General features: G+C 47.6%; 1 protein-coding gene across 1 annotated transcript in view; it reads right to left on the bottom strand.

Annotated features, from left to right (window-relative positions):
- UCHL3 (ubiquitin C-terminal hydrolase L3) overlaps positions 1 to 22,125 on the bottom strand; it is a 408,547-nt gene that overhangs the window by 9,635 nt on the left and 376,787 nt on the right. The window contains exon 7 of the mRNA XM_086934885.1: positions 15,998 to 16,056. Coding sequence (XP_086791011.1) covers positions 15,998 to 16,056 — 59 coding nt within the window. The remainder of the gene's footprint in view (positions 1 to 15,997; positions 16,057 to 22,125) is intronic.

The following is a 22,125-nucleotide window of genomic DNA, read 5'->3' on the forward strand; positions in this document are numbered from 1 at the left end:
GAAGATCTTATGTAACGGGATATTGCCGCCAAGTGAACCCTGATGGAAGCGTGAGCAAGACCTGAGTTCGCCAAATGGAGAAGGTAAGGCAATATTTGGACTGAAGAATAAGAAAAAGGGTGTATTTTCTGTGACTTGCCCCAAATGCAGAAACTTTTCCAGTTTAAGGAGTATGTCTTGTTAGTACTGACCACTCGAGCCCGAGCCATAACAGCTCTACAATCCGGCGGAATGTCTAGATTCTGAAATTCCTTGAACTCAGGAGCCAAGCGGATAACATGAGAGATGCCGGATCCTGATGCTGGACTTGCTGGTGGTTCATTGTGAGGAGAGAAGAGAACGGTTTCAACCGGATTGGTGGTTCCAGGGAGAGAAGGTGAAGCTCTGTGAACCAATGCTGTTGTGGCCAAGCTGGGGCTATCAGAATGAAAATGCAAGGCTCCGCTTTCAATTTCCTGAGAACTCTGGGAATCATTGGAAACGGTGTGGAAAAGCGTATGCAAAGAAGTTGCACCGTGCGATTGAAAATGCATTCCCTAGAGATCCCTTCTGGGGATGCCAGCTTGCGAAGTGTTGGCATTTGGCGTTCTGCCTTGAAGCGAATAGATCTATGAGAGGAGTGCCCCATTGTGAGAATATTTGGTTGAGATTTCACTGGTCCAATTCCCACTCGTGACACGTTTTCTGTTGCCTGCTCAGAGAATCGGCCAGAACGTTGTCTGTTCCTGGGACGTACTCTGCTCGAAGGGAAATATTGTTTTTTTTTAAAATTTTTGAAAACCTTTATTGTGCATCAATGAGAGAACAAATACGGGCCCACAACCATCAGGCCGGCCACGGATATACTTAAAGCACTAAAGCATTCAATACGGCGACACAGTAGCACGTTATTATGTAAAGCAGACATGTAAAAGTTACACTGTATATCACCATAATACCATGTCCAGGAGTAGTGAAGGTTCGTTTTCATATTTTTGTTGCAACTATTAGAGTCCGACATTTTAAATTTTCATAAGCAGCAAATTAAGAAATGAAGTCTGTGCAGGCGGTACGTGACATTACCAACAATTGTATCGAGTAATCCAAGTACCCAAAAAGACAAGTCCCCCTAGGCGAGATGGCGGCACAAAGTATACAAACAGGAGTATCAGACCTAACATCACACCCAGTGCCCACCGCCACCCACCCCAATCCGTCCCAAACACAGACCCAAGAAAGAAAGAAAAAGAAGAAGCATAAAACAAAAAATATAAAAAGGCACCATAGAAACTGAAATGAAAAAGGAAAATCCCATCCCCCAACCCCCACCCTACACGCATGCAGAGGCTACGGCCTTACACCCCCCCCCCCCCCCCCCCCCAGCAGTGTGTCTGTCGCCCAATAAACCCAAAATATAGGACAAGAAAGGAAGAAGAGAAGAAAAGAAAGAAGTAAAACACTTAATATATAGGGAGTAGGAAAAGAGTAAACTAATCTATGACTCCCATAAAAGGGGAAAGTGGGGAGGAGCCCACCAAATACCAATTCTCCCGGACTCCCCAGCCGTGAAAACATCTTCTACGCCATATGCAACAATAAATGTGGAAGGCATAGTATCGAAGGGAAATATTGTTGAGGATCAACCAGTTCCAGATTTTTGCGACTCGTGAGAGAGTGTTGGGGAATGAGTCCCTCCCTGTTTGTTGAGATAGTGCATTGTCGTGGTATTTTCCGTATGCACAAGCACTAGAGAATTCCTGATTCTTGGTAGGAAAGCTTGAAGAGCGAGAAAGTCCGCCCGCAGTTCGAGGAGATTTATATGACATTTTTCTCGAAGGGGTACCACTTCCCACTTATCTGCAGTTCTTGGAGGAAAGCTCCCCAACCTTCCAGTGACGCGTCTGTTGTGATGATATGCGGCGAAGCTGGAAGCAAGAAAGGCAAGCCTTGAGAAAGGTTCTGAGGACAAATCCACCACCGCAGAGCCTTGACTATTTGAGGGGTCATTCGTAAGACATCTTCGAATGCACCTGTGCATTGGACCCATTGAGCTGAGAGCGCCTCTTGAAGAGGGCGCATGAGGAGACAACAGTGTGGGACCAGTAAAATGCATGATTACATCATCCCGAGCAGGGACTTGAAAAGGCGAACTGTTAAGGACCTCTTGGAACTTATAAGAATAGCCAATGAAAGAAGCCTGTTATTTCTTTCTTGTGATGGAAACACCTTTCTCTGGTTTGTGTCGAGGGTAGAGCCTAGGAAATGTACACGCTGGGAAGGCAGGAGGACCGACTTGTCCCAATTGAGTGTGAGTCCCAAGCAATCAAAAAGCTGTAGACAAGCGCTGGAAGACCTGGGCGCGTCTTCTAGGGATGGTGCCCTGATTAACCAGTCGGCCAGATATGGAAGAACTTGATGGTGTTGTTGCCTGAGATATGCAGCCACTGGAGATAGGCATTTAGTAAAAATGCGTGATGCAGGTTTGAGCCCGAACGGTAGGACACGGAAATGAAAGTGTCTGCCCGCTACTGCAAACCTCAAGAACTTCTTGTGATTCCGGTGAATAGGGATGTGAAAATAAGCATACTGAAGATCCAGAGACACCATGTAGTCTTCCGCATCTAGAAGTTGTATAACTTCCTGAATTGTCACCATACGAAACAACTTCTTTTTCAAGAATCTGTTGAGGGATCTTAGGTCTAAAATTGGTCTCCATTTTTTCTCCAAGATTTGATCCAGGGTCACAAGATGGCAACGGACGGCCGTCACGCTGGCTCCCGTGTCGCGGAGGGCTTCGGTCCGGTGTCCATTAATCGTGACCCACTGGCTGTACTTCTGTGTGTTGGCCGGTATTGGGGCCCGGGGGACCATGTCTCTTTCGCCCAGACATACCAGGGACATGGCTGCGGGTTCCCACTCTGTCTGGTATTGTTCACAGTCTTCGGCTTCTTCCTCGCCTTGTTCCTCCCCCAGGGAGACGGCGGCGATCTGGCGGTTTTGCGGACCCGTGGGGTTGGATGGTTGGTTTCTCGGACAGTTGGGGTCATTGGCGTAATGACCGGGTCGCTGGCATTTATGGCTGATAACGTTGGAGCGGGATCCCGGCCGTGCCGGAGGGACTCCTCTCCCGGCCAGGGAAGGGGGAGTGCTGGTGGGGGGCACCGTGGTGGTGTCCCGGCCCCGGCCCTGTCCTCCTCCTCCTCCTCCTCGCGGCCGGTGGGACCCCTGGGGGGGCTCGGCCTTGGTCTCCCGCCCAGTTCCGGGGGACCCGGATGCTCTCTCATCGATCCGCTTCAATGGCGAGTTTCCGGGGCTCGGTCAGTTTGCCGTCGAGGAGATGCTGCCTTAGTTCGACAAAACAGTTGTTGGCGAGGTGTTCCCATACGATGAGATCGAACAATTGTTCGTAGGTGGTGACCCGGCTGCCCTTGATCCACCCCTCCAAGGCTCTGCTGTAGAAGTTTACATATTCTACCCAGGTGGTACCGGGGATCCTTTTACAGTCTCGGAATCGCTGCCGGTACATCTCGGGGGTGAGCCCATAGCGAGTGAGGAGGGCGGCTTTCATATGCTCGTAGGAGGTCATCTCAGCGTCGGGGAGCTGTAGCAGGGCGTCTCTCCCTTCGTTGACGAATCTTCCCCACAACCCGGCACCCCAGTCTTTTTGCGGAACACGGTGGGAGGTCATGGCTACCTCGTAGGCCTTAAACCATTGCTGGATGTCGTCGTTTTTATGGTACTCTCGGACGACATCTTTGGGGATGTGGACCTTGGTGTCCGTAGAGGGAGTGGAGCTCTGGTTCCCGGAGACGCCGGTGTCCCCGTTTTTCGCCTTAATCTCTAGTTCTTTTAAACCGCTCGTGCGCGAGCTTCTTCTGCTCCAGCTCCCCCTGGCTTCTTTTCTCTTCCAGGTCTCCCTGTAATCGTAGTTGCTCAAGGGCTATCTTTTTTTCCGCTAGTTGCAGTTCCCCATCTAAGCGGAGTCTAGCCAGTTCCAACTCGTGGAGCCGGCTCCTCTCTCGTTCTCGGGCATCCTCATGAGAGAGGCCCGTGTTTCTCTCCTCCTCTGGGGTTGCAATGTTCTCTGTGATTGCGATGTCTTCGTTTTGGGGTGGCGACGCTCCTGTCTCCACCCAAGTCTTCAGGGCCTGCTTGAGATCGTCTTTGGTGCTTAGTCCCGTGGTAGCGATACCCAAGTCTTTGCAGAATTGCTTTAATTCCTTGTGACTGTAATCTTCCAGTCGTTCCATCTGGAGCTCTGCGGTTGGTCCGGTTTCTTTAGTCGTCATGGTCGCTGTGTGTTTTTGTTTGTAGTGGGGCGAGTTACTCTCTGTACGATTTGCGTCGGCTCGGATCGCGCCGCTGGCCACCAATGTTAGAAGGGAAATCTTAGGGTCGGCCGAGCAAGGGGGAGAGGCCTCCAGGCGAGGGCCCTCTCCTAGGATCGTACAGCCGAGCAACCACCCCCCTACAGATGGACGCCACACCAAGATAGGTTCTTAACACTTTTATCAGTAATTTTAGGCAGGTTAACAAAACGATACAGAAGGAACAGGATTCAGGGATCTTCTTAAACTTAGTCTCTGTGGGAAGGGGGTAGCGGGACAGTCTTGGTACCAGTCTGGTACAGGGATGTCTTGCGCACAGCTCTTAAACCTCGAGCTGGGGGGTTCTTCGGTATGGGCCGCGGCAGCGCCAGCAGGACCCCAGGGATGGTCTCACGAAGATGGGCCGCGGCAGCGCCAGCAGGGCTCCAAGGATGGTTTCACGAAGATGGGCCGCGGCAGCGCCAGCAGGACTCCAAGGATGGTTCCACGAAGATGGGCCGCGGCAGCGCCAGCAGGACTCCAAGGATGGTTTCACGAAGATGGGCCGCGGCAGCGCCAGCAGGACTCCAAGGATGGTTTCACGAAGATGAGTACGTCTCGGTGTCTCTCGACTCAAGGATACAACTCCCGACCTGCTCTAGAGCTGCCCAGTTATAGGTCTGGGGTCCTTTGATGTCCGGACCCTCGCACTTGGAGGTCGGAGGGTCCGGGATGTGCGAGTCCAGACACCCAGCAGGGGGGTGGAGCCAGCGCCCAGGGAGGCTGGGGGCGATCGAAACCAGGCGGATGGGGGACCATCGAAACTCCTTCCCCCATTGATTCGTCAAGTGGTCTCTTTACCCCCTGGTTGGATCGTGGTGCCTCGATGTCGGGGCTTTGCTGGGTCTGTGGCTGGGGTCGGGCCGAGGCCACGAGGCCTGGCCGTGGAGGGTCCAAGATGGCGGCTGGGCCGGAGACGGTGGTCCGGGAAAGGGTCCGGGCCAGCCGAGGGGTTTGAGGAGAGGAGGTCGAGTTCCACCGGGGAAGAGCTGGTGGCTGCCCGGAGGGACGGCACTCGTGGAGGGTGGATGGTGCTGCTCTTGGCCGGGGAACAGGGGTCGAGGTAGTCCGGGACCCGTCATGCGGGGGAGTGGGGCCACGCCACGAGGCCAGGTCCAACACTTTCTATAGCTCCCTTCTGGAGCATAAGTGAAATCTCCCGGAGTAGAATACGTTGATTTTTGTGAAGCATAGGTCGGGGAGGAATTTGAGTAAACTCCAGTGAATGACCGTATTGAACCAATTGCAGAACCCAACGGTCCGTTGTAATTTGTTTCCAATTTTTCAGAAAATGGGAAATTCTTCCTTCAACTTTTGAGGGCGGAGATGAAATGAAGACTGGCTGAAGTGAAGAGTCATTGTCGCCGAGCAGCGCCTTTCTGTTGACCCTTGCCACGAAAGGAGGATTTAGGATAGGACGATTGCTGCTGCTGACGCTGTTGGTACTGTGGTCGATATTGTTGACCAGAAAAGTAGGATGACGATTCTGGTAATCACCTCTAGAAGAGGACTGCCCTCTCCCTCTTGAGCCACGAAAGGAAGGATTTCTGAATTGGAGAGTACCCAAAGCTCTGGGCGTGTCGGTATCCTTTTTTATACCTTGGAGAGCTGCATCTGTATGCGGCCGAAAAGAAGCTGGCCATCATTGGGCATAACCAAAGTTTTCGTTTGTATTTTAGGTCGTAATTAAGTTGCTTTCAACCAACCCTACCATCTTAACACTGCTGCGGCAGCCAGCTGTCGAAATCCAGTAGATGCAATATTAATTGCACAATCTACTATTTCCGATGCCGAGCGTTCACTTTCAAGCAAGATCATTTTTGCTTCTTCTTTTGATTCTTCCAGCAAGGCTGCCAGATACGGAGCTATGTCTGCCCATAACTGTCTGTTATAACATCCTAACAGTGCCAAGGCATTGGACGCCAGTACAGTTAACGCGGAAATTGAAGGAAAACGCTTTCCGATGTTATCAAGCTTTCGGCCTTCCTTATCCGGAGGAGCGGTTAGCGGGGCAAAAGGATTTTTTGATTTTCTTTGAGCGGCCTGCGTTATGACAAGAGTCCGGTTTGGGATGTCCTATCAAGCAAGCTGGAGCAGTATCGGGCGCTCTGTATTTTTTATCCAGGCGAGGCAATACTGGGGGCACCGAGGAAGAGTTATGCATAATCTTCACACCCTGACCCCATAAGTATTCTATCATGGGTGTAGATCTGCCCGATTTCTTGAAAGGCTCCTTAAAATCATACAAGAATCAATCTTGTTGTTGTGAAGTCATGGGTATTTGAAAACGTTGCGCCGCTCTCTCAACTATGTTATGAAATCCCCGATGTCCTCAGGTGGTGAGTCAGCCTGCGCAGGCACCGGAGAAGCAAGACAGGGAATGACATAGTCGTCCCATTCCTCATGGGTAGACTGGAAATCTTGGAGTTCCCTCCTCTTCATGCGGATCTTCCTCTTCCTCATCAGTAGATGGAGGATGCGGCAAAACGACAGGCTACGGCTGTAAATTTAAAGGTGGAAGCCGTAGTCTTGGTGGTGGAGACACCGTTTGGGGTTGAGTTTTGGGAGATGTAGGAAACCTCGGTTTATAGTCTGTAATGAGAAACTGTAGGTCTGAAACCAAGGATGCTGGTAGGCAAACCATAAGCGGAGGAGGCGGCTGGTATTCTTCCCAATAAGCGGTCTGATCCTCCTGATCTTGATCCTCCTCATCTGAACTATTTTGGTACTTTACATCGCTATTGCGAATCCTCAGGGCTCCAAAACAGCTGTATCTAGTATTGAGGTCGACCCGCTGGTGATACTTACAACCCGGCAGGGCCCGTGACCTGTTCAGTGATTGTCAAGGATGTAGATTCAGCACCCTATGTCAAGAAGTTGGCGATCACAATGTAAAGATTAAAGAAACTGCATATAAAAATTACGAAGGACGGCGTGTGTGTCCCTCGCCGATCCCCAAATTAAAGTGCTATGAGCAGTAAGCCCAGGAGCAGCGTAGAAAGTAGAATTGAAGAGCCGATAACCCTCAGTCTTTCTTATGTCAGATGCGAAAAAGTAGTTGCGGATCAGCGTACTCCATGGGTTGCTGTGTTCCGACCACACTAGGAACACGGCGACCCGGGAATAGAATTGAAGAGCCGATAACCCTCAGTCTTTCTTATGTCAGATGAGAAAAAGTAGTTGCGGATCAGCGTACTCCCGGGTCGCCGTGTTCCGACCACACTAGGAACACGGCGACCCGGGAGTACGCTCCAGTTGGTCTTTATCTTTAAGCCTCTGCAGCCAAATTAAAAGGCGTCCCTCCCGATCTTTGAGGGTCTTAGTCGAAAAGGTACGACATACCTTGCAGTCCTTAGAAGAGTGGTCCAAGTAAAGGTAGTAGAGACAAACTTTATGCTGGTCATCCACATGAAGTCTCTTTTTACCACAGGAACCACAGGGCCTAAAAAGGCCTTTCTAAGGTGTCTCAGCCATGAAGCACCAAATAACTCCAATCAGAAGATGTAAATATGAAGCAAGAAAACACTGGAAATCCAGAAGAGAAGTAGACTTGATCAGAGCTCAGAGGAGACTCCCTTAGCACAACGTGCGGTAGAAAATTTGAGGGACAGGAGCTCCTTCAAGGAGGGTTCTAGAGGGAGGTGATAGCCGATTGGCTCTTCTATAGAGTTTGGTCCTTTTTACAAAGGTACATGGATATGTTACTTATGTGGGGCCTTTGGCCTATATGTCTAATGGGACATTACTTTATTTATGTACCGGGGACTCCCATCCCGACGACGGGGAATCATTCAGGCATTTGAATCTATGAAAGATACCCTAATATTGGATACATTTTCGGTATAGAACATATTCAATTACAAAGAGGCTGAGATTGGAGCATACTTCTCTAAGAATCTTTTACAGTGGGTAATTCACACTCCCTAATTTAATACAATGTGTTACTCGAGGGCGCAGGTGAGGCAGCTGAAGACTGTAGACCGATGACCTTGCCTGCAGTGGCTCTTCATCAGAGTGAAACCACTATATCCCTAGAACTCTGCCTATACTTTGAGAAGCAGTCCCAGTACTACATGAGGACTCACCATCTGTCACTGTCTGCTCGGGGGCCAGTGAATGTAACAAAGCAACCTGCTCTGAACAGTGCCAATTTCATTTTGTGTATGTCCAACCCAAAGTTTTGTGGTGGTGGTGCGGATGGAAATGGGTGGTGGTGATGCTGATATTTGAAAAAAACAGCTTGAACATAGGCAGTACATTGATTAGGTGAGAGGTTTGGTTTGGACCACCTAGCCTCCTACTGGGATTTTTTGGTGGTGGTGATGTGGGCTAGGATGCATGTTAGCCAGTCCTCTCTGAAGCCGTCAGCTTATTGTTGTGGTGTCAACGTTTGAGAGGGAATTAATGCTCATGGAGCACCTCAACCAAGTGCCTTTTGTAGAACATAAAGAACCATCAAAGGCGCTCTGTTCCTCAGCTCAGGAAACACTCTCATATAAGCCTGTGGAAGCGCTACCTCGGAGTGTAGTGCAGGGTAAGGTACTGGGGCTAAACTTTAATGCAAGCTCTGCTGTACCACAAAATTACTTAGTGCAAGCTTAGTTGCACCACAAAGTACAGTAATTTTCAGAGAAAGTTCTCGCACAGGAAACTCCAGTAAAATCTTGAACCACTGATAATGGATGAATGCAAATGGGCTCCAGTGAAGAGAGGCTTACATAGTCTATTGTTTCTCATGTGGAAGCCCAGCACTCCAGAGAAGAGAAAAATGCGGCTGTGACTGAATTATTCAGCAGGAGCTTCTTGATGGAATACACTGAAAGGGATCTGCAGTGAAAACACGTAGAACATGGGGTGTCTTGGATTTTATTTTCTTAATTTCAGATGAGTCTTAAGTCTGCATTCAAGTGACTGAGTGGTATTTTGTCTTCCTCACAATGTAGTCCCCCCTTCAAAAATCTTGACTGATTTAAGATCTCAGCACTAGGCTAGTAAAGAGTGGCAGAAGTATGAAAATAAAACTAGGTCAATTGGAGGAAGTTGCTGAAGAGACAAAATCGAAATGTTCTGCAAAAGGACAGCTCTATGCCATAGTATGGGTGCGCTGCGCTACACTACATTTATATACCTATAGGAATTCTCTTAATTTATTATCTAGTCTTTGAAAGCAGTTAATACAAGTAAACAAAAGTCATATACAGATAGACTTGAAAATACAAGATCAGAAATTAGACTTGACTCCACTCTCCATTTCTTACTTGATAAATACAGATGATGCTTACCTAAGACACAAGTAATAAGTGACTTCTTTAATCAGAACACATTTTGCTGAAAAGTTCTCGGCGATCTATTTTCTGCCAGCCTCCAACATTGAATGGGATGAGATAACAAGCGGAGATGGTTGTGAGACTGGACACAGAGGTGCAAACTTGGAGTTTGAGCACCTCAATATGATATGATAGCAATTTAGAACGCAAGACAGCTACTTCAAGGAGTGTCCTGGCGCGAGCAATGAGATTGGAATATGGAAAGGCTTTGATTTGCCCAAAGAGCCAGGTTTTGAGTTTCTTCTTGAAACGTTCGCCTCACTCATCATCCACAGCTCCAAAGGGAGATGATTCCAGGCTGTCGCACCCAAATACGCTAGGGACCTTCTACCTACTCTGACGCGCTGAATACTAGAGATCTCTGCCAATCAATTGTGCAGATTTCAGCGGTCTAGTGGGCTTATGGGAGCCAAATCTGGCTTTGAGGTAGAGGCGGCAGATTAATGTAGAGCATCATGTACTATTATCAGAACTTTACATTTTTTTTAAATGTGTTTATTGAGTTTACAACACATATAGCAGTACATTTCAACAATCCCCCCTCCCACTGGTCTGACTTGGATTACAAGGACTGTATAAGCAACAGTGTGACAATCCCCTGTCAGGTGAATACACAGCCATTTAGCCAACAACCCTTAGATGGGCAGGCGGCGATCGTACTAAATCTGCAAGCATGCACGCCAATGGTTGACACATCCCCCCTTCACAGAGGGAGTCCCCCTCAGAGCCACTTCAATGCGGTCTCTACCCGCCACTCCAGTATATCAATCCCCCCTCCCATGGCCAAAGTCTAGAGTCCCTGGTCGCCCTCCGTGGTAGGAGTCTCGCTACTGCTGGTAAGGTATGTTCAGAACTTTACATTTAACTCTATCCCTGATGGACAGCCAATGTAGTGGATGCAAATGTAGGGAGATCCGTGATCTCATAGGAACATTCAGCAGAATTGCCACCGCATTCTAGATCACCTGGAGTTTGTCCATCAGGTACCCTGGTAACCCCAAATATAGTGCATTACTATAGTCTAATCTGAAAATTTTATCAGCACCTGGACTACCGTCTTCCTTGCTGAGAAGGATAAAAAGGCAAACATTTCTTTAGGGACTTAATAATTCTAAAACAAGTGCCTACCAGCACATTTACTTGAGGCTTAAAAAGGCAGCTGGTTATCAAATTTGATACCCAGATTTTTAAAAGTATCTTTCTGAGGCCTGTGGCGGGGAAGGGGTGGGGGCATGGGGGGCGAATGCACCATCAGGCCACAAGATTAGCCAAAAATCTGGTGGAATCGTCCCAAAGATGGCATCTTTCTCACTTCAGCCTTTTCAAATGGCAGGCTCTAACTAACCAACTGATAGATGGATATCCCAAGCAAATGGAGGAGACGGGATGCACCACTACAGATGTTTTTAAGAGAGGTTAGGTGCCAGTGAGTAGGAATCAGATGAGGAGCCACGAGAGGTGATGGAGCACTAAAGAGATTAGTGTTTTTGTGTGCCCTTGAGAGACTTGCGGTGTTGCATAGTCAAGAATGGACCATTTTGGTATGGAAGGTTTGCAGAAGGGTTACTAAGGATGTACGAAGGGAGATTTCCAGGGAGTGATGAGACTGATATGATGATTTAAGGTTTGGTCGAATAGAAGTAGTACATTCATCAGCAGATAATGTTTATTGTATAATATCTATGGTAATGCTAAACAAGATTGCGAGGCGCTGAAAAATTAGTGGGTGAAAGAACAGAAGTTCTTGCATGGATCAGAAAGGTTGTGCCTCCCTGCCACTGCTTTACTGTTTAGTGGATATCTGGCAATCTGAGTCCATCCACTGAATGAAACATTCAACTATAGAGCTAAGCTCTACTGGTAACGGGGCACTCCAGAAATGTCCCCCTATCCACAGCTGAGAGTGACTACTGCAAACATCAACTAGGCTATGAGAGAGACTGGCAGTTGATGATGGCTGGTTATAGTCACAGGGTCAAATAACTTTCTGCCCGTAACCAGAAAAGAAGAGGAGTTTCCAAGCTCTCCTCTACAGAATCCATGCAATCTTCCATAATTGGGGTTCTTACTGTACCCCAATCGTGTGGTGTGTGTTAAATCTGTTTTGCCTGAGGTAAGACAATGTGCACGGTGTCTACTAAGGAGAGCGAATTGTTGCCCAAAATACAGTTATTCTTCAGATTGTCTTTATTTTACTGTGGTTCTGCATGTTCTATGCCCAAACCTCAAAATTGTAAGGTATCTGATGAGCTGGAGGCATCGGTTACTGGTCCCTGACAAACCGATTCTCCCTATACTATAAAAGAGATCATTCTTGTGTTGTGGTAAGTGTTGCTTTGTAACACAAGGCCCTTGATTGAGGATCAGAGGGCGCACTGTAAAGCAGCCCATCATTACATACAAGCTTGACGTACCCAGCAGCTTCCCAGAACCAACTACCCGGTCATCCACTGGTCAGTTTTGTTGCTCTTGACCTCCTTATGGGGGTTTCTCCACTTCTGACCTTGTTAAGTTGGAGGCCAGAGAGTGTGTCAGACCTCATCCAATATCCCTCAATTCACTCAAGTCATTGCCCACGAGGCAGTCCTCACTCTTTAAAGAAACAGAGCACTCGTGTGCTTACTATGTTCCTCACCCAAAGGATTCCTAGATGCTGCAAGCCTAACACAGGCCTGCAGAAATAACAGGCGCCTCACATATAACTGAAGCACTCCAAGTGCTTGAAGTTCACCTGCCTGTCCCTTTGTAGCAAAAGATAGCAGCTGCAATATTTTGAATGGATGTCGAATAAGAGTCGTTTAACCTCACAACCCCAATGGAGTCTGATAACAGCTTGAAGATATAGCTGGCTCCACTGCTCTGCTACTATGCCCTATAAGATTTTCAGAAGTGATTTAAAACAATCAGGTGAACATAAACATATGACTTGGATACAAAATAAACCACAGAATGTGGTATAGGTTACTTCGGAATGCCCTTACTACAAACCAGCTAACTCTACAAAACCGGACCATTCATGGGATTAAGACAGACACCAAGGAATGTTTGAGTCAGCCTCCCCAATGCATCTCCCTTCCCCCAAAATATTTATTTTAGATAGAAAGAGGGGTCACACGGCAGGTTAGGATTGGGGGTGGGATGAAATGTTATGAGCGCAGACAATAACTGCTTATCCTCGTCCACCCAAGTAATTCTAGTCTGGTATGGAAATAAGATGACTGGGCTAGCTAGTGGGTCATGCTGAGGTGCAAGGACAGAGTTATGTTTGGGTACAATTATTTAAAAACTAGAATGGATGCTCCAGTACTATAACAGCAGTGAGAGGTCCGCAGCTGAAGGAGATACTTTCATAGACCGGGGGTGACTGCTAGTACTGGATTAGAAGGGTACTACAGCAGTGCAGGATTGGCATGTGCCACATGAGATTTTAGTCCATCCATGCAGCACCTCCTGATATTCCAGCACTGAGACACACTGGCAAAGCTGTGAGTGGGACCACAGCAATGAAACCGTACAGTGTGCGGCAGGTTTGGTTAGAGGTACATTGATAATCTGTGCCCCTCAGTACATCTGCATGTTTAATTTCTATTCCTTCCCTAGGTCTGTGAAGTTGCTGCTTCTGAGACACCTTTGTCTTCCTTCACACACTCCCTCACTATTTACAGAACTTAACTCCCATCCTTAACTTTCTCCCCCACCCACCGTCTCCTTTCCCTCACCCACTCTAATCCTGAAGGATGGTGGTGGGCATAATCCTGCTGCCTTCTGAGAAAGCAGGTAGCGGAGGATGGGGTTTGCACCGATTTTCCAACTGTTACCTCTAAAGCAGATCGAGTATTTTGTCACTACCACACAGTCATTTAATGTATAGGTAGGACTTTACAATTCACTCTGAATAAGCCATGCATAGTGAAAAGCCACAACATTGGGGTCACATCGGCAGGGTCCGCACACAGTACGCACACTTGCCGTTTTTTCAACAAAAAAAATTGTGGGCCCTGGGGGTCGTTCGGGGACCCCCTAAGCAGGTCTAGAGGGTCAGAGTATTTCTACCCTGCCCCCTTTATACGTTTTGCACACTTGTTCCACTTCTTCAGCCTCGCTTCTACCGAGGCATAAAATGGCTGCCAACACTTCCAGGTTTCGAATGTTGACAACCACTTGACAGCCAATTAGCATTCAGCGGGTGATCGGGAGGGTGCGCTCCCGGTGCGCGGATCCACCGCTCCCATAGATATATATGTACTTTTAATTGTAATTTTCTCAGGAACTACTGAACAGATTGACACCCCACCAAGTTTGAAACTTTCGCAAAGATTCGTCAACCGGGGCCAAAGTTATTCCAAATAGAATGTTGCGGATTTCCTATATATATATATATGTATCTTATGCTATGTAGACGGAGAGGTACTTACCTTTAGCTGCTTCTTTGCAGCACACATTGTTGTCCATGTGCCTCTTTTATAACAAATGCATCTGTGTTCTTGTTTCTTGGTGTATTATTTTTGTCATAGCACATATCATGCATCATTTCCAAGGTCGTCTTCTATTTAATCTTGGCTGGCATGGTCCTGAGCCTATTACTAACCGTAAATTTTTTCAGGGATCTGACCTTTCTACGGTGTTATAGTATTTAGCAGAAAAGCTTCCCCTGAACTTTGAGGAAGTGCTTCCCAGCACCAGTCCGGCTAAGTTTCAGTACTTACAACATCATCCTCAGCCTAGTCTTTCAGTAAACTAGGAGATTTTGTGATCTATTTCTAACATGGCGGAAGTATCCTCGAAGGCTGACTTACCCAGTTTTTTGGAGAGAGACTATTCTTTGGCCAGAGTTGAACTGTATCTTCTGGCCGCTGTTCAGTTGGACCTCATGTTGGTGAATTTGTCTGGCCATTCCTCTGTGTTCTCTGATAATGCAACCTGCCCTTAAAAATAATTCTGCTGTTCTCAACTTGATGATAAGAGCTGATATATATGCTGCCAACGCTTCCCATTCGTTAGCCAGATTTCTATTCGTTTGTTGAGGCTCATCGAGCAGATAAAGGCTGTTGTAGTTTAACTGCTACTACAGAGTTCTAGGCAAAGTTTTTGATTGATGTAACTTGTGACAAACTGAAAGGATCAGTTACTAATATACAGACCTTTAAGAAAGCCTTAAAAACTCATCTGTTTGCAGCCATATAAGATCTTGGCCTCCATATGATTATGTTTCTGATCTGGCATCTTGGAAGACCATAAGCGCGGAGATACCCTCCGGGTCGATTCCTGCGCTATACAAGAACCCAAATAAATAAATAAATCAGCTTTTTCCACAGCATTCAGTGTTGCAGCTCTACATCTGATACAACTTTGAGGCTGGAAGGCCAACTGGGTTCAAAGGGATGGCTTTCTGCATTTTCCTTTTTAGGGATTCTAGCTTTTTGGGAATCAGTTGGAATATGTAATACATTTTTATCATAATTGGGCTGGGTTTCTCCTGCTCGAAGCTAGTGATCCTACGTTCACTGTACAAACATTTGATGCTGTTCTTCCTTACTGCATAATGTGCTTTTTTGCATAGCCTGCTATATACCTGTTTATTGTATTACTCATCCTGTCTTATCTGCCATGTAACCTTGTAATTATGTGATTATGCCTTGTTTTTTTAATTTTTATTCTTACTCAATGTTGTCATTGCTCTTATGTCCTTCCTTCCATCATTTTTGTAAAGCGCTCTGATATCCTTCGGAATCTTGTTCGCGCTATATAAAACTTTATAGAAAAATACAGGTAACCACTCAGCCTTGAGGGACAGCTTAGCCTTTCCATTCAGCCCCCCTCACTTCCAGGGCCGGACTGGGGAATCAAAGCAGCCCTGTCAAAAATGCTCAAATCAGCTTCCCTACCTTACTCTTTATCTCTCTCTCCCTCTCTGATCTCTCGCCATCCCTCTCTTGAAACCCTCCTGTGACTGCAGTGATTAAACTCGTGTAAAGTGACAGAAGCGGCCCTGGGATCCAAAAAGCGGCCTCCAAAGGCTCCAACCCACTGGGGAAATGCCCAGTGGAATGAAATGCGAGTCCTGCACTGCTTGCTTCAATCAAGCACATGGACCAACACATTTATGAAATGGGATCAGTGCACAAACTCGTAGTGATGTCCAGTGTGGTATGCAGATACTCATAATTAAATGTGCAGGACACTATAGCACAATGTGCAAACTTGCCCCTCTAAGACAATACTCGTGCTATATTTTCCCAGAGTAAAGCCATTTCTCTTAAAGCTGGTTCTGGCATTATTATGTCAACAGTCATTCCACTTGTTTCATTGGTTTCCCTTTCTTACCTCCAACAATGTCTCACTGCTGGTTGGGCCATGGTTAATTGGGAACTCTTTGCGTCCATCTATGCACATAATGAAAAAATAAATAAAAAAAACGTCAATGAAATGCATTTGAATCCCTACATTCATATAATCAAGTGATAATTATAATGGTAATGAATGTTCTTTATTACAGTGTCCTCATCCAAGCAACAAACAAAGTGTACAATGCTGAATGACAGTAAGAGTCTCTAAAAGTACAGTAAGGTAGCTTCCTAGTTTACACAGATGTTTGTTTAAAAGTATTCTGAAAACAGATACAGAAGGAACAGAATAGTAGAGACCAGAAGGTCATTTCGGGGTAGAGAGAAAGCAGTGAGAAGGAACAAAAGCACAAGAAAGCACATGGAGGCTGGGAGAAATTGAAAAGGAATTGTGACCCTGAATGAAGCGGATGAGTAGGGGTAAAATGAAAGAACATAGATAACATTTGAAAACAATACAAAGATAACGGAATCCAATCCACTTTCTTTATTGGAAAGTTTTGTGCTGAGTCGGACAAGTTACTTACCTTCGGTAACAACGTATCTGGTAGAGACATCGTCTAGCTACAGATGCCTTAACTTAGAATTTTCCCCAGGCTCCAGTCTGGAGCTGGAGATTTTTCAGCAGTACCTCTGTGCGCCGGGGGACTGGGTCGCATGGCTCTGCCCTGACGTCAACCACGGATATGACGTCAGTGGAGTCCCTCCCGGCGCTCTGCGTGAGTTTTCTATGTGAAACTTTTCCGCGCCAGAACACGGAGCCACGTGTAAAACTAGACGTGGAAACAGTGTGCCAAAAAAGATCAAAAACCTTTAAAACAATAATAATAATAATAAAGAAATAACACACAATGGGAAACCTCAGAAATGGAGTATAGGTAAGTATAGATAAAATATCCAAGACTGAAATAGAAACAAGGGGGAGAGTAGAGAACTCGCCCCATAAAAAGCCCCGCATAAGGGAAAAACCATACTGTCATATGAGGTAAACAATAACGGACATGATTGCAAGGAAAAGGTCTACAATCCTGCAAAAGAGAGTGTCCGACAAACAATGCACACTAAATATGATCTATTGACAGTAAGAGTCAAAGAGCCACCAAACCAAGGAGACAAACTACAAGGTGGGGAAGAGGAATATGACCAACACCCACACTGTAACATAATCAGGCTGTAAGAGTGTGCATGCAGATTGGAATCGAGAGAGAGAGAGCGCGAGAGAGATAGAGAGACGGAGAACAGAAGCACTTCCTCACACCAGAGAGTGTGGATTAACCAATACCACGAAAACAGCCAGCGCTGTGGCGCAAGTTGGACCAGCAGGCACCCAGTGACTGTTAACGTACCCAGTGTCTGTGATTGTACCGTGTCACAACTGAAACCTGAACAGAAACTGTTCGTTAAGTGGAAGAAAACAAACATGCTCCCAAGGGGCACTGGCTGTACGGCTATAACAGCAAACATAGATAAATGCTTGGAATCAAAGCTAAATGCTTGAAATGACCGCCAACAGCTGGAACAGTAATATACGGGAACATGACGAGACAGTCGTGAGGGAAACCCACTCATAAAATACTCTGGAGGATCTGCATCCTCCGAGACGGAAACAGTACTACGGATCCACCGTACAACAAAACGCATTCCACAAATGCCAAAATTGAACTCAAACAGAGCCAAGTTACCCTCGTGGGCCTGCACAGTTGTAAAGTCTTACAACAACATTTGGAGCACCAAGAAGCAAAAAACATATTGTTAAAAGTCTGTAGTACAAACTACAGCGGGACCCCCTAGAGGGTAGTGCAGGAAGACAACAAACCGAGAAGGAACCAGCTGGATCCTCTGCAAGGAAATACCCTACCCAGGGCCGTTTCTATCTGTTTTGCCGCCCTAGGCGAGAACTGAAAAATGCTGCCCCCTCCCTTTTACTACCATCTCTCTCTACCCCTGTCATCCAGGCTAGAAGGACCGCCCCCCAAAAACATGTTGGAATGATGAAGGTTCAACCAGTGTTCTACCTAAGGGTATTTAACAGATAACCATTACACAAGTGAATATGTTGGGAACCGAAGACGTGTAGCAGACAGGGGACCTACAATAAGAACACACAGGCTGTTGAAGAGGTGTGCAGTGGGACCTCGAAAAAGGAACATACAGGAGGACCCCAGAGTGGAAGTACAGAGGGCACCACAGAACATGAGATTCAAAGACCCCACAGTAGGAGCCAAAGGGACCCAGAAGAAGTGCCCCTGGGGCTCCAAAACAGAAACCTAGAGGAACCCTAGAAAAGGAGGCCAGGACTCAGCGACCTGAGGAGCCCCATGGACCCGACAAACACAACCACAGGGAACGCAGATGAAGAGCCCCAGTGTTCCTGTATATTAACAGTTAGATATATATATATATATTTTTTTTAAGAGTTTAATATAGCGCAAACTAGCCCAAGGATATCAGGTATCAGAGCCCTTTACCTGAGCACCAGTTTTGTTACAGATGGACACATTTATTTGTGTTTTTGTTAGGCACAGGGAAATTAAGTGATTTGCCTAGAATCACAGGATGTTGAGCGTCGTTGCCGAGACTCGAACCCGGTTCGTCAGCTTTGAGGTCGACCGTTCTAGCTGTAAGGCTACATCCTCTTCCCAATATATAGCGCCTAATACCGTTATGTGGGGCACTGAAGCACTCATCTACATGGGCAGAAACTAAGCCATGTATGGGATGTGGTTGGAAGGCTTTTGTCTTTGTTCTTTATCCTATGTGGGAAGTATTTCCCCGCCATGCGTGATGACCACGCGCGATTAGCATGTGATGGGACGCAGCGCCTAATAAGATAGGTGAAAATGAGTGCTCCAAGTCCAGGTACGTTAGACAGGATGCATACATTTGAATAATGTGAGCCCTAGGGAGAGACCCCCATAACAGAAGACGGAAGGAGCCCGGACAGGAGATCCCAGAATAAGAGGAGGGCATGTGAGGAAGTAGAGGGAGGGAGGGGACTGACAGCAAGCCGAGGGTGTGAGGGGGCAAGAGGGAGATGGGTGTGACAGGGCTAGAAGGAGGTGGCGTGAGTGGGGTATAGTTGGCAGGAGGGCACGGGGTAGAAGGTGAGACAGGGATAGTGACATCGTCCGAAGGAGGAGTGAGCGTGTCACACCGTGACAGGACGCCTACCTGCTCTGAGGAGAGCTCCAGACTGGAACTCCTGCCGGATTCGGGTAGTGAGATATGAGAGGGGCCTCTGCAGGGCAGTGCTGTTGAAGATGCAAGGGTGTTTTAATACCGCTGTCACGTTTATTCTACTCGGGACACATTTTGCAATTCATGTTCTATCCTGAGCACACTCTGCCCTGCGTTACCAGCTATCCCGGACACACACTGACTGCGAGTCTTGCCACCCTGCCCGGCATGCCCTCTTATCTTTGACACTCTGTATTTACGGGCCTTGCTGTCCTGGACACACTTGCACTATGTGCCCCTCTGCCCTGGACTCACCTGCCTGCCGGAGCTCCGCGGCCGCCTTCTCCAAGTTGTGGCTCTAGTTTTCCGGGTTCCAAACGCCCCTGCTTTTAATGTAGTCAGGGCTGTTTCTGCCATTAGGCAAGACTAGGCGGCTGGCTAGGGCGGCATAAAACATTAGTTTGGGAATCTCGGCCAAGTGACTCGGGAGTGGCGCCTTTCCTGTATTACTATTTTTCAGCAATTAACTGCCGTGCACTTGGACAGACTCAGACTATGGCCCACCCCCCACGCATGACTGCGCCCCGGAGACTACTGACTTTGTAATAGTTGCAATTGCAAACAATGTCACGTAGTCACGCAGCGCGCCGTGTTGTAAATGTAAATGTAAATGTATTTGAGCTTATATAGCGCACAGCTACCCACAAAGGGTTTCCCGGCGCTTGCTTAGGGAACCCGTCCTGGTATTCCCCTGTGAGATAACCCCGGCAGGGTATCCACAAGGTGAAAGCCAGGCATCCCGCCGCGAGGGGCCGTTGTGGAGATTAAGCAAGCTATTGCCCAGAGTCGCAGAGTGTGAACCCGTGAGTTGAGAAGGCACCGGAGCGAGAATTATCGAGTCCGTGGAATTTTTGAGCCCAAGACCCGCCGAGGCGGGGAATTGAACCCTGGTCCAGGGCCGATCTCAGCTTCCGGGTCTGCCGCCTCCAACCCCTGAGCCACACTTCTCCACGTGTTCGTACAAACGCAAGAGTACCTCTTGAGACTAGCTCCTCGACCGAGAAAGGGAAAATAAGGGCGAAAACAGCTGTCTTGCTGTACAGTCTATCTGGGAAAGAACAGCTTGAACACAGAGACTGACAGTACAGAAGGAAGATAAAGCAGTGACAACACTGCAACCACTAACACCTCAATAAGCCTGCAACTAAAGGACTAGAGGAAATGGCAATTACTGAATACCAGACATGAGGCGCTGGACGTCCGAGTCAGTGTGGCTATAAAAAAGATGAGCTTGAACACAGAGACTGACAGTACGTAAGGAAGATAAAGCAGTGACAACACTGCAACTACTAACACCTCACTAAGCCTGAAACTAAAGGACTAGAGGAAATGGCAATTACTGAATACCAGACATAAGGTGCTGGAGGGCCGAGTCAGCGCGGCTATCAAAAAGATGAACTTGTAAAAGGGTAAATCCTAAAGAGGTTCCTGAACATTGTCAGGGAAACTGCCATCACGTAACCAAGCATGGCGTCGTAGAGCAACTGATCTGGCCATAGCTCTACCTGGAGTCTGTGGTGTCCATGACTGACTGATTTGAAAATCCGGCCAGCTCACGACCATTCTGAAGTAGCTGAGTGAGGTCAGCTCGAAGACCATCCGGAAGAGAGGGAAGAAGACGCTCAACCGATTCCCAGAGGGCAAAAGAAGCCTGTCCAAACACGCAGGATGTGTTTAAAACCCTGAGGGCAAAGCTAGTGGACACAAATACATTTCGACCACGTCTCCAAATACCAGCATTTTCTAGCTGATGGAAGCATCATAGCAGAGGATAAACACATCTTAGTTGAGGCTGTCTGAACTACCAGCACTTATACCCTAGGGTGTAGGGACAGACAGACAGGATCATCTGGAGCCGGGTGATGACGGTGAGCGATAGCGCGCTTTACCAAGTTTATCGAAGAACGTCTCGCCCAAGTCCCTAGAAGAATGTCATACAACGACTCACAAAAGGGCAGCATGAGCTCAACATTAGTGTTGCCCTGGTGGAGCAGATCCAACAAGGGATCTAAGGGCAGAGACACAAGAGGAGGCTGGAATTGCAAATTGTCGGCAGCTTTGCTAATGACCCCAGCAAACGCTGCAGTAGCCTCCATCGCCATTCTAGGGGGCAACAGCAAGTCATAGGTAGGGAACGGTTGCGGCCTAATGTGCCTTCAAAAGGTCAAACTTCTGCCCGAGGTTGTCCCAGGGCTTGAAACTGCTCAACTCCACCAGGATGTGTAGAGTGTTCAAGCAACACTGGGGAGTGTGAATCCACAGCGGCCTGCTCGTCCATTTGTAAAGTAATTGTAAAGGACGTCTATGGTGTCAAAAGAAGCAGAGATGGCGCCCTACTACCATTAACAATTTCTGGCGGAGGCTCCTCCAAGCGGCGTCGGGACGGGGTTGAATACTCACCCACTGCGATGGGAGATTGCAGTGTGGAACGACATCGAGTTGGAGACAAGTCCCCTGCTGCAGCTACCAAAGAGGCTACTACAGGAAGCCCCACTGGACTATTTCCTGACGTCATAGCTTGACTGCGGCCTTTCATCTCAATGGGAAGCCCAACTGGACTGAGTCTCGACGTCTCAGTGGCTCCGTAAACGGAGCCATGGAACTCGATCGTCATCGAGTGCGAGCATTCCGGTGAGTTCTAGATCAGAGTCATTACCACCTCTGTGGGGCAGAAGGTGCACCAGGGAGAGTGTTTGACCCAAAGATGACCTGCAAAGCCTGAAAATAGGCTTCGATCTGGGTCCTAGTTGCCCCTTCACCAGGATATGGTGGATAGGTGAGGGTCGACTGCTGTGGAGCCTTCTACGGTAAAGACCAGGAGGAACGGGAACCAGCGTCACGGCTACGCGAAGTTGACAGCCTCCGTGACTT

The sequence above is a fragment of the Lissotriton vulgaris genome, chromosome 8 (genome assembly GCF_964263255.1).
Source record: "Lissotriton vulgaris chromosome 8, aLisVul1.2, whole genome shotgun sequence".
Taxonomy (NCBI): Eukaryota; Metazoa; Chordata; class Amphibia; order Caudata; family Salamandridae; genus Lissotriton; species Lissotriton vulgaris.